Source organism: Ursus maritimus, unplaced genomic scaffold (genome assembly GCF_017311325.1).
Source record: "Ursus maritimus isolate PB19 unplaced genomic scaffold, ASM1731132v1 scaffold_29, whole genome shotgun sequence".
Taxonomy (NCBI): domain Eukaryota; kingdom Metazoa; phylum Chordata; class Mammalia; order Carnivora; family Ursidae; genus Ursus; species Ursus maritimus.
Window position 1 is genome coordinate 5,148,580 of NW_024425452.1, and position 13,459 is coordinate 5,162,038.

Sequence of the window (13,459 nt, forward strand, 5' to 3'; positions counted from 1 at the left end):
GTTACAGGGAAGGAACAAATGCACGGAGTCCAGTTAAAGGCAGGACACAAGAACAGCCGGGCCAAGGACCGTGATGGGGATAGGCTCTCTGGGACAGCAGAAAGGCCGGGGCTCAGATGAGTTCAGGGGAGAAGGAGTCACAAGGGCAGAACCCATCCCAGAGAGAAACAGGGGGAAAGAGAAGAAGTGGAAACAATGGAAACTGGAGAGCACTGAGTTTATAAGAAACCGATATGGGACGTTCAGTGGAAACTGCTGCTTTGGGGTTGGGGATAGGAGAACTGTAAATATGGATACGACGTAAATACCATTTGTAACTTGAAAACCCTGGAAGGCTCCGATGAGATAATCCTTCTGAGGGTGCTTTGACAAGTCTGAAGGAAGGTATTTGTGGCTGAGAGGAAAGGGCCTTGGATGTGGGATCCACAAACCAGAGCTGAACGCCTTTGGGCACGCGGCCATGAGGGGCTGCCTCAGTGTCCCAGCCCCACCGCCACACAGCACCACAAACTGCGTGGCTCGCAGAGAACAGATTTCTGTTCTCCCGGTTTTAGAGGCCAGAAGGCCAAAATCAAGGTGTCAGCAGGGCCACGCTCCCTCCTGAGGCTCTACGGGGGAGCCCTTCCTTGCCCCTTTCGGCTTCTGGCGGCCCTCCAATCTGGTCATCGCACCCCAATCTCTGTCCCACCCTCACATGAACCTCTCCCGCGGTCTCCATGTGCCCTCTCGCCTCTTACAAGGACACCAGTGGGGGGATTTAGGGACCACACTAAATCCAGGATGATCTCATCCCGAGACCCTTAATTAATTACACCTGCAAAGACCCTATTTCCAGATAAGGCCTCACTCTCAAGTCCCAGGGGGACATGGCTTTGTGGGGGACCCTCCTCCACCCACCAAGGTCCAGACAGCAACGAAGCAGGAGCACTGAACCCATTTAAAATCTCTCCACATCCCTTCTTCTTCTTCTTGTCCCTGAAGGCCAGTCTCCTTCTGGTGCCTCCTCACACACCTCTAATGGCTGCCACGGCCCACAGGATAAAACCCAGCCTGCCAGGCTTGCGCACAGGCTCTGGGCACTCTCCTCAGTCTCTGCCACTCGAACCCCCCCGCAACGACCTCCTCCCTTTATTCGAAGCCAACTGACTCCCCCTTAACCTTCATGACCCAGTTGAAACCCCAGCTTTCTCAAAGGCCCTGAAGTAAACGCTTCCTGCTCTGAACACCTCTGGCGGATATCGCTACCCCTTTCACAAGACAGCTAATCAGCTCCTCAGACGCCCTTGGTGAAGCCATCATTGATCTCTTTTCTTGCTAATCGCCTTTTTGCCAATTTAAGCCTTTCCTCTCCTGTACTGGCTGGGTCTTCAAGAGTGGGGAAGGGTCTTTTTCTGGTTATTGCAGAATCTACTCTGTGCCTGTTACAATCCAGCTTCCCAGTAACTGTTACCAAAATACTTACTTTCCAAGGCACCAACCCCGGTCCTGCCAAAATGTCGTCCCTTTGGCTTCATGATGGCTGCCCTTCCTGGTCACCTTGTCCAAAAATATGCCTTTCTCCTCTGAGCTCCTAGAGCGCCTATCCCACCGTGTGTGGGTCCATTGTGTATTCACCTGTTGGTCATTCATTCGCACATTTATTCACAGATTCGCGACACCCTTGCTCTGGTTAGCTCTGTGCTGGGCTCCAGGCTCCTGCCTCCAAGGCTGTCTCTTTCTCCCACTGGGAGGCAAGCAAACTTGCTCATCCTTCTTCATTTTCCTCCCAGGGCCTAACACAGTTCTTCAAGTATTACACTTATTCAATTTGATGGTTCTATTCAAATTGCTTTGTCTGATTCTTAAAGGAAAGACCAAATGAGGTACTTAAAGTGCTAGGAGCTTAAATGAGGCGCCAAGACCCCTCCAAGATGGCCTCACGGGAGAACTGGTCTTGGGCTCTGTAGCCAAGGCCAGATGGAGGATGAGCCAGGTTTGGAGACGTGGCTTCTTCAGTATCCTCTGCATTTGCAGTAGGGGGAGGAAGCAGAGGGCCGGGCTCCGCCTGCAGCATTCACCAGGGGGGTGACCAGGCTCGTGCTGTCCCACCTTGACCTCTGTATGACCCCTTGAGAAGGCACGCAGGGACCGGAAGGAAACTGGAATATGTGGTTCCGGTCAGGGCCGCCCGAGAACCCAGGCAGGGTTGTGAATTTGGGACAAATGGCCAGCGGTATGGCGGAGGCAGGAAACTTCTGTGCAGACCATTACACTGTGCGGTAAGGCAGGCTCAGAACACAAAGTGCCTCCCTCCCTCCAAAGTCAGCACAAAGGCCCACTGGCCTTTTCTCTCACACCCCCTTCCCCGTGTCATGGGAAGCACGGGTGTGGGCGAACAGTGAACAGCGCTGGTTCCAGGCGCTTCCAGGACCCGAGTACCTGAGATGTCCTGGGAGCAGGCACTACTGCCAAGAGCTCTGGGTGGAAGGGGGCCACTCACCGGCATTGTTCTGCTGCTTTGTGTTTTTGATATAGGCGGAGAACTTGGAGAAGATGTCGATGCCTGCCGTGTTGGATTCCCGGTGTTTCGCAGCCAATTTGGGGTACCTGAAATGGAAGGCACGGTGTTCTAGAATCAGTGAGAACTTGGAGCTCCTTTAAGGGAGAGTGTATGCCCAACACAAGGAACAACATGCCCCTTTCGAGTTTGATCTATAAATCTTTGGTGGGGGGGGATCTTACACCCAACCTATAGGGAGGGTGGGCACTCTCTGTCCCAGTTCACTGACAGAGGAAACAGAGGTCAGTGAGGTGAAGAGAGCTGCGTGGGGGCGGGGGGTACAAACTGTGGGCAGGGAACCGGGAGACCCCCTCAGAGGGCCTGAGTCGCGTCTGAGATCACCGAACAGTGCTGCACCAAAGAGAGGGCTAATCAAAATTCCGGAGGAGCTTGCCTCTACATCGGGTGGGGTCCCTGACATTTCCCCAACCCATATTAAAATAACTATCCAGGGCCAGGCCTGTGATGATAATCCTAACTGTACAGAGCTAATTCTGGAAGCCAGGAGATAGTAGGCACCTTGCCACCGAGGCTTTAAAGCCATTTCTCAAAAGAAAGGGTACCTGTGGGTCCTCTTCTGAAATATTCTTCACACACACACCCCTTATTTGTGTGCAGTAAGAGTGGAATCTACCAGGCTCTACCAGCAGGACGAGTGTGTCTGATTACTTTATTTCCAGGCATGGAGCTAGATTTGCAATGATCCAGCCTCTCGCCTTGGCACAGTCTTTCATTTGAAGCCAGAAGAATCTAAGAGGCAGACCAAAGTTAGGACTAGTTTCTATTGTCTCTAAAACTGAGCGAGGTAAGGTTGCTTGTGTGGGAATTCCCTTAGCATCATCAAATTTTCTAGAAATGTTATTTCACGAACATTTTATGGGCGTGGCCAGGTAGGCGTGGAATGAGATGAGGGACAGTTGCTTATTTGTCATCATTATCAAGTATGTGGACCTTTGTGATCTCTGGGTGAATAGTTTTCTACTGCCTACTGTTTGAATGCTTTGTGTTAAAAAGCAAAATAATTTTAAAACTTCCTTTAATGTTGCAAATAACGTGAACCAAAAATTCTTTAAAAATTATTTGTTGTATTCTTTCTTTCCTTTCCTTTCCTTTCCTTCCCTTTCCCCACTTCCCCTTCCCCCTTCTCCCTTTCTCTTTCCCCCTTCCCCTTCCTTCCTTCTTTCCTTCCTTCCTCCCTCCCTCCCTTCCTCTCCCCTCCCTCCCTCCTCTCTCTCTCTCTCTCTCTCTCTCTCGCTGCTCTTCAATTGGCCCATTAGCTAGCTAGGACTGTCCACTCTTGGGCCATGCTAGGTGACCGTTTAATTTTAGATATTGCCATCAGAAGCGTCCTCAGAAAGTCATGGGGTCCAGCCCTCTGCCAATAGGCAGATACAGAAGGCATTCTGGTCCTCGCTTTACAGGGAAGACAGCTAGAGGCCAGAGGGATAAAATGGCTCCTCATGGACCCACGGATAATAAATCGTTGGGGGACCCTGAGAACACGGCCAGTCCCCTAGAGCAGCATTCTTCCTGTTCCATCACACCATCTCTCTGATATCTGCAAAAGCTAACTTGTATTGAGTGCCTGTTATGTGCCAGGCACTGTTCTAGCCCCTTTACGTGTATCCATCATTTATTCTTCACAATTCTATTGGTACTGTGACCAGGCTCATTTCCCACGTGAGAAAAAGGAGGCCCAGAGAAGTTAAGCAATTTGCCTAAGGTCACATGGCTAGGTGGCAAAGCCAGGACTCCAACCCAGGCAGCTTCACTCTGGAAGCCCAGCTCTCCAGTTCAGTGTCCTGTGGCCTCTCCTGGACTCTGCTTTTTACCTTTAAAGCCCCAAAACTCTCCCTCCACACAGAGGAGCACCATGAATGCACTCTCTCCATCCGCCTGCAGAGGGCGCGCTCACAGGCTCAGCACACAGGTCTTCCTGTGTATACTGGGAATTACCAGATTGATCTGTCTGTCCTTGGGGGCACCAGGCAAGTTTCCTGCAAGATACTAGGTAATCCAAGACCCTGGCAATTTAAGATCATCCTTCCCTATTTTGGCCTTCGCACATAGTGTGGCAGGCTCTCAGAACTGATTGCCTTTAATTATTTTTAATAAATACTAAGTGCTCTTTGTTTTTGCTTGATAAGGTAAAAAGAGAAGGGCTTAGGAAATGCATTTTCAGTAGACTACTTGTTTGGGTTTGTTGTTTTGTTTTGCTTTATGCCATCATTTGACCAGACTTGCAATAATCTGACCGTTCCTTCACCATCAGTGTGGGCCCAACATGAGGAGACAGAAGCAAATCTAAGATGGACAGCAAAGGACCATGTGTTCAGGGAAACCACAGGCTAGTGCTGGCCTGTTTTCTAAGCACTATGATTTCCTGAGACTTTATTGTACAGCTTAATGTTCCATTTGAAATTTGTCATTGTGGGAAATGTGTATCCAAATATTAAACTCACGGATTTCAGTAACTAGACTTGAAGAGGCTACTATACTGAGATGTTAAGGGCACTAGTGTTCGCTCCATATATACACCAGATTTTGTATATGCAAATAAGTGGGCTACAGAGTACATTCTGTTTCTCTAGAAAGCTAAGAAATAGTGTTTCATTCATGGAAACATCTTTGAACTGAGACTGTGATGTGGTCTTATGACAATCAAAGAGATGGTGAATTTTTCTAACTCAGGAGTTAGTGAACTACAGCCCATGGGCCAAGTTCAGCTCAATATCTGTTTCTACACCTCTCATGAGCTAAGAATAGTTTTTTAACGTTTTTAAATGACTGGAAAAAAAATCAAAAGGAGGGTAGTATTTTGTGACCTGTGAAAATAATGTGAATTTCCGATTTCAGTATTCAGTCATGGCGTTAGAGCACAGCCACTTCCATTCCTTTGCGTGTTGCATACGGCTGTTCTGCTCTACGGCGGCAGACTTGTGACACAGGCTCTATGGCCCCCAAAGCCAAAAAGACTTACTATCTAGCCCCTTACAGAGAAGTTTGCTGACTCCTGCTCTGATGACAATTTCTCACCGTTCTATTTTTAAGATATCCTATTTCAAATGCATTCATCTTAGACATGCACTTAAGCTTCATTCTGGGATGCAAAACAGTTGGCCCCTCATAAAAAAAATTTTTTTTGTAAATAGGAGAAATAAATCTATATGTTATATAGATATAGACGTATTGTTAATCATTATATAACAATCATATTATTATATATAAATATATGTGTATTATTATGTGTATGTATATTATTATATATATTATATATGTGTATATATGTGTGTGTGTGTGTGTGTGTGTGTGTGTGTGCAGATGGAAGTGCTCTGACTGGCTTAGGGCCCCCATGACTTCTCACTAACTAGCCACAGGCCACCATGCCACTGAACGAAAGGGGCCCCTACAATAAAACCAGCGTGCATTAAGCATCCACCACGGCCAGGTCCTGTTCCTGGGGTTGAGGATACACTGGAGAAAGAGAGACAATTCTCCTGCCCTGATGGAGGGGCCTTTGCCGATGCTAGGGGCTCCCCTAGGAGCTTGAGTGTTGACCGTCCTTGTTTAACGCGCTGGAAAGTTCTCTCCCTTTTCCTTTATTCCTGCTCCCTCATCTCACCAAACCCTCACTTGAAAAGCAGGTTAATGCTTCCGACTCTTCTGATCCTTGGCTATGTGCTTGCTTGTCTTGCCTCTGCTAATGAAGCAGGTGATCCTTGGAGGTAGACAGGGTCTGGCTCAGTCATTAAGAGACATCCCTTGGGGTCTGCGGTTTTAAGGCGAAGGGCCTTATGATTGCGTCTGGAAGACAGTCACAAAGAAGGCAGGGACTTCTCTTTCTAATGCTCCAAGATGCCGCTTCACGAGCTTTTACTCGATGTCCGGCCCCAGGCTAGGTAGTATTACCTTCTATGGCGGTCCCACGGGATCGACATTACTCTCATTATGTTACAGATGTGAGAATTCAAGATTAAATAGCCGTGGGCTTCTCTGCATTTCCCAGCTTCTGTCTCTCCGTTACACTGGGGTCATGTGACTGGATTCTGGCCAATAGGATGAGAGGGGACATGATGTAACCACTCAAAGCCCTGGCCCTTAAAAACATTTGGCATGAACCTTCTTACTTTTTCTGTGCTGAAGGAGCCTTGGGGGTGCGGGGGGGGGGGATTGTCACATATTCCAAAGACTACAATAGGGAAGAGGGCTATACTGCCCACTTAGATTTTACCAGAGTGAGGAATAAACTGTATTCTGTTAAGCTTCTGAGATTCTGTGCCGAATTTGTGTCGCACAGCCTCATGGTATGGATTAGAACCCAAGCCATTCTGACCCCAAAGGCCATCTTCTCAGCCACCATGCAATCCTTTCCTTGGTACCAAGGCTGCTTCTCTACTTCCCGGAGGGTGAGAAGAAGCATTCTTGTTTTTTTCTATTGTGAGATATTTATAAACACTTCTCAAAATAATGAATTCAAGGTGTCTTCCGACTCTGGCAACGTTCTGGACCCCGTTTGTACTCAGTTCGGACTTGTGAGTTGACTGACTACTTGCCGAGCCGTGATATAGTAGCAGTTTGACCTCCTGACTTCTTCTCGCAGCATCTATGCACGAGGGGTATTTTAAATAATAACCAGCTCTGGAAAGAAAAGTGCTTTGAGACCTTCATGGGATCATAGAGCTTCTGCAGAAAGGCATCTATAGGACTACACAGTTCCACGCCCTCATGAGGAAATGGGAGAGAGGCTGGCCAAGGCCATCCAGCAAACACTATGGGGAGGTGGCTAGAGTTTGGTCTCCTGCCTCTCAGCTCTGGATCCTCTGAACTCTGGCCACTCTGTGGAGGTGAAGGGTGAGGCCCAGCATGCCTCGACAGTAATCTCAAGGCTGATCCCACTGCTTCCCTGCTGAGTGTTACCGGGGCCAGTCTTAGGAAAGAAATGGAAGTTAGTCTCATTAAGAAACTGCTTGAGACTTCCTGAATTTCTTTTGACACCAAATGCTTCGTGGGACCAAATGTGATTCAAAAAAAAAAAAAAAAAAAGGTTGGAGTGTTTACATGTGGTTTTTTCCTTTAAAAAATAAAGCTAAGGGGAAAAAGACTACCACAATTTCTTGGCTTTCTGGCAGCTTTTACAAACAGTGGTGTGATGAGAAACACATGGCAGAACAGCGTTCAGGGAACAGTTCTGGGGGTTTTGCTGCCCCCTAGAGAACCAGAAGGTCAAGCTGCACTCCTCCAGGGGCCTCCGCTTCGGGCCCCAGGGGCCTCGCTGCTCGAATCACTGGGCAGCCTGCCGGGGCTGGTGGCTTGTTGTGGGCAGAACAGCAGGTCTCCCTTTGTGGGACTGAGGCACTGGCTTGGGGGCATTTACTGAAAGGTAACTGTGGCCTCTGCCCCAGTATGACCCATACAAAGTCATCTAAAGGGCACTCCTGGGTGCTCGGGAGGGTTGCCGGTCTCATCACTGGGGCCGCCATCTTGGTGGCCTTCTCGAGACATGCACTTGAACAGGTTTGAGGTTCTGTTACTTGGGTGTGGTGGATTCTTGCATCACTGCCACGTTAGGAATGCATGGAGGAAAACCACCCTCACACAACTGCAGTCCAGAAAAGGACGTGGACCCGAGGAAGCAGAACCCAGGACAGGTAATGTGCACACGCGCGGGGACGGGGAAGAGAGGAGGGCGTGTCCGTGTCCGTGTCCGACATTGGGTAGCTCTACTTGGATCATGGCAATGTTTTGAAATCTGAGGAAATGGTGATGAATCTGATGAAGGTCCTCCACCGAAAGAATGTACACGTGCACTGGGTGCACATAACTCTGGGGGTCTCACGAGCCCCCTTGGTCCCACTGTGGATATAGGACTGGAGACCCTGAAGAAGAGAGAAGAAGGAGAAGGGAGCCTGGCTAAAGTGGGCATGAAGAATAGCAGGGGCTCTCGGTCATCCTTTTACACGGGGCGGGGGGGGGGGGACGGAGGCTGAGAGCAGAGAAGGAACATTGGAGGGGTCACAGCACACTGCTGGCAGAACCAGGAGAGCAGGCCTCAGGCCGGGGGGCTCAGCCCAGCCTGGCAAATCTCCATCTACTGGCCTGGCAAAGGACCCGGTGGGACAACCTGCTCCCCACTGCTCCCGTGTCGCATTCCCCACTGGCCTAGACAGAAGTGGTCACTCCTGAGCATGAGTATTACTTCTCAAAGGAAAGTAGCTTCGCCCTGGACATTCCCTTCTGGGGCCCCCATGCACGGTCTAAACTGTTCAGTTATTGCAAAAGCATTTATTTTCTAGTGTGGGATTTCAAAACAGCACGAGCAACGAGGCTGAGTCCCAGGACAGTGGATGGCCCTGGAGCCCTCTCAGGACCTTTCAGCAAAGTGGCTGGCTGGTGTCCTGTTTGGAGATGCTGTGGCTTCTGGTGGTGCCTGAGGTGGAAGTTACGGCTGATTTAATCAACACACTCATTTAAAGTCTACACCCAGCTGCTACCAATGGGCTCGAGGCAGCTTTCCACTCTCAGTGTGAAAATAAACTGTCCTATGGTAGATGACAGAGAATACTTTTTGGGAGGAATGTATAAATGTTAAAGTTTAATCAGAACATGACTGGGAGGGGCGCCTGGGTGGCACAGCGGTTAAGCGTCTGCCTTCGGCTCAGGGCGTGATCCCGGTGTTATGAGATCGAGCCCCACATCAGGCTCCTCCGCTATGAGCCTGCTTCTTCGTCTCCCACTCCCCCTGCTTGTGTTCCCTCTCTCTCTGGCTGTCTCTATCTCTGTCAAATAAATAAATAAAATCTTAAAAAAAATGCTACATTTAAAAAAAAAAAAGAACATGACTGGGAGTTTTAATTTAATAGTTACTTGTTAGATGTGTCACCTTGAGCAAGTGACTCAACCTCTCGACGCCTCAGTTTCCCCAGCTGTAAAATGAGGCTAGGTAACATCGATCTCCTAGGGCACTTGGTGAGGGCTATAGACGTATTGATAAATAAACACAACTTCAAAATAACTGCAAGATCATGGTTTCCAGGGGTCCAATCCCACTGATTTTACATGCTAAGTAGATACTGAGTTCTTCTTACCTGTCTGCCCCCAGTTCACTGTCACTGCCTTAGCTCAGCCACCTGGCCTGTCTTCTGTGGACCGTCACCAGGTGGCTCCTGCTAATTGATTTCTCTACCTCCAGCTTTTCCATCCTCTGCGCTCCTCATCTTCCCACCCCCCGAAGTAAGCCCGAAAACTGGCTCTGAACAATTTTGCTTCAAACTTTCCAGTGGCTGTCCTACAGGAAGGAGTCTGTGTGAGCCTTACCTGTATGAAATCTTTTTCGAGTTAAGATGAAACAGTGCGTTGTTTTCATCCCTGATTACAGTAGAGTATAAGGAACAAGTCTAGTTTCCAGTAACTTTCAGAATTCACCTTCCTTCCCTTTACTCCCGTTTTCCATCAGGAGCAGTTGGTCTACCCAAGAGCCTACAGCCCTCTGGTCTCTTCCCCACCCCTAAACCCTCCAGGGTCCACTTTAGAAGAGGAGTCAGTCTTTTCATCTTTGATCATGGGCTTCGACCAGACCTGGTCAGATTTGCGACTCCTGTTTATACTTGGGTGTGGTTTTAAGTCATGGGGTTACCTCTCTCCTGGCTTACTCTCATTTTGTCAGCTTTCCAGCTCTCGTTCTAAAATGGAGAAGCCTTTGCCCTCATTTAGGGGTCTTTCAGGCGAGTGAACTGGGGAGGACTCATATAGGGGGATGGAGGGGTGGCACCCTTCCCGGCATTCTGCTGCGGAGGCATATTCTATTCATAGGGGTATCCACTCTTGGGGTTGGACTTGGTGGGACAGTTTCGAGATTGGCAGGTCTCTGGGCTTGAGAAGAGGGTCCTACGCTCTGGACTGATAATAGCTCCTGGAAGCTAACACTGTGCTTCTCTAATTCCAACACAGACCCACCCCCGCCATTAGCTTCAGAAATAAGCCACTCATTACTTCTCAGGAGCCAAAGTCTCCTCCAGGAATTCTTCGATCTTATTGACGTCCGTCTTCACATCTCCGTTGAAGGTCAGGAAGGGTGGGTGGGTGCCAGGGGCAAGGTTGTGCAGGTCGGCCGGCTTTCTGTAGAGAGATCAAGATTCAGGAGGTGGATTACCCCAGGGCACCTCAACTTCGGGGGACCCCGCAGCTTGTAAATGAGACTCCCTGGGCTGTCCAGCATGCCTGTGCACAAAACGGACTTATGGTGGGGGCGCGTAGAGCATGGGAGGTTGGAAAAAGTTCTCAAGGGATGTGGTGTGACCCAGGAAGTCTGTCCTATGGAAGTCATTAGAATAAGTCAAGATGAAGGCGTTGAGTCCTAGTGAAAGAGCAGAGCGATGGCAGGTGGCTGTCTAAATAAGCACCGAGATCTTCATACCCAGGGCAGAGGTTGGGCTTTGCTTTCAAAAGGTTCTTCACCACTTAGCTTAACAAAAATGCACTCGCCAGGATGCCAAACTTTAAAAATCAATGAATTCAATCATACATTTTTACGAAGAGTATTCACAAGAGGAGAGAGAGTGGCCTCGTGGTCGCCACAGTCCCGGTCAGGCCCAGGAGCGTGCTTCCCAGTTTCCACCAGCCGATGGAAATGTAAAAGCAGAGGCGGAGCCCAGTGAGAGAGGGAAAGCTGGTGGATGGGGGGCAGGGCAGAGGCAGTGCCAGTGCCAAAGGAAACAGTAAGGAAGAGGAGGAACAGCAAAGCACACATCCCGGCTCCCGGCTGGAACATCAGATTCACCCCAAATGCTCTTGCAGACAACGCAACACTTGTGGGAGTCGGGAGCGGGAAACACTGGATGGAGCAACCGAAGAAAAGTAAACAAGGGGAAGAGGAGTCTGTAATGAAACAAATTCCTGGCATCATCAGCTGGGGAGGAGAAGGGAAGAATTTCAATTACGGTGCTACTCCCAGATCGCTCCCCAAACACACGTGTGGTACTTAAAACTCCTGAGACAGCCGGGACTGAGAGTCGTTTTAAGATCTCATCTACTGGGTCCCTTTGTTTACTTGGTGTGTGTCCCTCCTTTGGACAATAAGAGGACATTCTTTACCTTCTCCTCCTGTTTTTCAGAGCTGACACAAGGCAGAAATGCTTGCATTCTCAGCTGGGCGGGGAAATCTATACTCATTTTATTTTTCAGCCATTACCTCTCTGTGGCTTAAAGACACAGAAGTTATTTTTTTCCCCGTGACTCAAGAGAACAATGGTCTCTGGAGTCTGGCATGGCTGGGGTGGGGGGCTAGGGGGGGTTACTGCTTACCGTGGTTGCTGCCCCAGTGGACTTGGCCCATGGGATGCTGGTCAGCTGCGGACCTCTCTCTTTGTGGACCCTCTCCAGCATTTATGGTTGAAATCATGCAGTTCATATTTAAATCCATACTGCCAGGTCTAATTTATGGACTATGTCATCTCTAGCAGTCCTCTTTCCCGGACTGCATCGCCAGCTCCATGAGGGAAGGGGCGATGCTAACAATAGTCAGCGTGTGATGTGCCTGCTGTGCGCCAGACACAGCCCCGAATGTAAATGGCCTGCCTCACGACATCCTCACAGTTCCTCTGCAAACTAGGCCCTGCTTGTCTCCCCATCGTGCAGACGAGGAAACAGAGGCTCAGAAAAACGAAAGACCTCGTTCAAGGTCACTCAGCCAACACAAGGTGGTGCCAGAATAAGAAATGAATATTCTTAGAAATTGCTAAACGTCACAGTATCATACATTTTAGAAAGTCCTTAACTCTTTATTATAGATATGTTTTCTTTCTTTTCCTTTTCTATCTTTTTTTGAAATGATTGATTGATTGATTGATTTGATTGATTGCAGTAAGAAAGTTACCTTATCTATTGAACTGCAGTTGGGATATTGGCTGGCCTGCCTCAGCGGGCGTCGGGAGGGTAGGATAACAGATACAAAAGAGCAATATAAGCATCTGAGGAATGCTGAGGTGGCTTCCTTCCCCATCCTGATCCCCAGCCAAACATACAAGTGCACTCCTGCAGGTGACAATCCAGCCGTGGGCGGCTGAAGCTGCGCCTGGGGGCTGGGCAGGGTCTGTCCATTCTGGAAGGCCGGAGCGCGTCTGTGAGGCAGAGGAAGCCTCCTAGCCAGGTGCCGGCAGGTAAACGGGGTGCGGTGAGAGGTAGTCCAGCCTGACAGAGGTGGCCAGGTCAGGGCGAGAAGTGTTGGGAGACAATGCTGGGAAAGCTGAAGATCCGACAAAGAGCTACAGATAGGTTTAGTCCACAGGCAATGGGAAATATCAGGTTTTCTGAGTGCAGGAGCCACAGGATTAAAGGACCATTCTAGGAAGAATAAACTTAGGATAGTATAAAGGCTAGATCAGGGAGAGAGAGGACCCGGGAGGAAGACGTCCAGCTAGACGAACGAAGAGATAGTCAGCTGGCCTCAGTGGGACCCGAACCCGGTGTGGGCTTTGGGAACAGGTGAGAGGGCTCAGAGGTGGGCCACAGCACAGCGGGGCAGTGCCCTGCCTTTGGCGACTGGTTGACAAGGGAGGTGGCAAGAGAAGGGAGTGCTTAGAAATTCTCCAGTGCTTAGAAAATGGAAGAACCCAGGAATTCAGGAGGGGAGCCCAACTCAAAGGAGAAACGACAGATAGGACTTTTGATGTCTGGAATTTAAAGTGATAATAGAATACCCAAGTGGAAATCTCTCTAGAGATTTCTAGACGGTAGGGTCCTGGGCATAGAATAATTTACATAAAGGCAACATGGAGAATATGCTAAACTCACCAGGGAAGAAGCTACAGGCAGATGATAGGGGCTCAGGGAGCGAGCCTTGAGCTAGCATTGAAAGGACAGGCTGGAGACAGGAAGCAGGATAGGAGCCTGAAATGAGTGGCTCTTGATAGCGAATGATGGCTG

General features: G+C 49.3%; 1 protein-coding gene across 2 annotated transcripts in view; it reads right to left on the bottom strand.

Annotated features, from left to right (window-relative positions):
• Window positions 1-13,459, bottom strand: part of CLIC5 (chloride intracellular channel 5) — a 102,613-nt gene that overhangs the window by 32,829 nt on the left and 56,325 nt on the right. For both annotated transcript variants that reach the window (XM_008691844.2, XM_008691845.2), the window contains exons 3-4: window positions 10,529-10,654; window positions 2,480-2,586 (exon numbers count right to left, since the gene is read on the bottom strand). In XM_008691844.2, coding sequence (XP_008690066.1) covers window positions 2,480-2,586; window positions 10,529-10,654 — 233 coding nt within the window. The remainder of the gene's footprint in view (window positions 1-2,479; window positions 2,587-10,528; window positions 10,655-13,459) is intronic.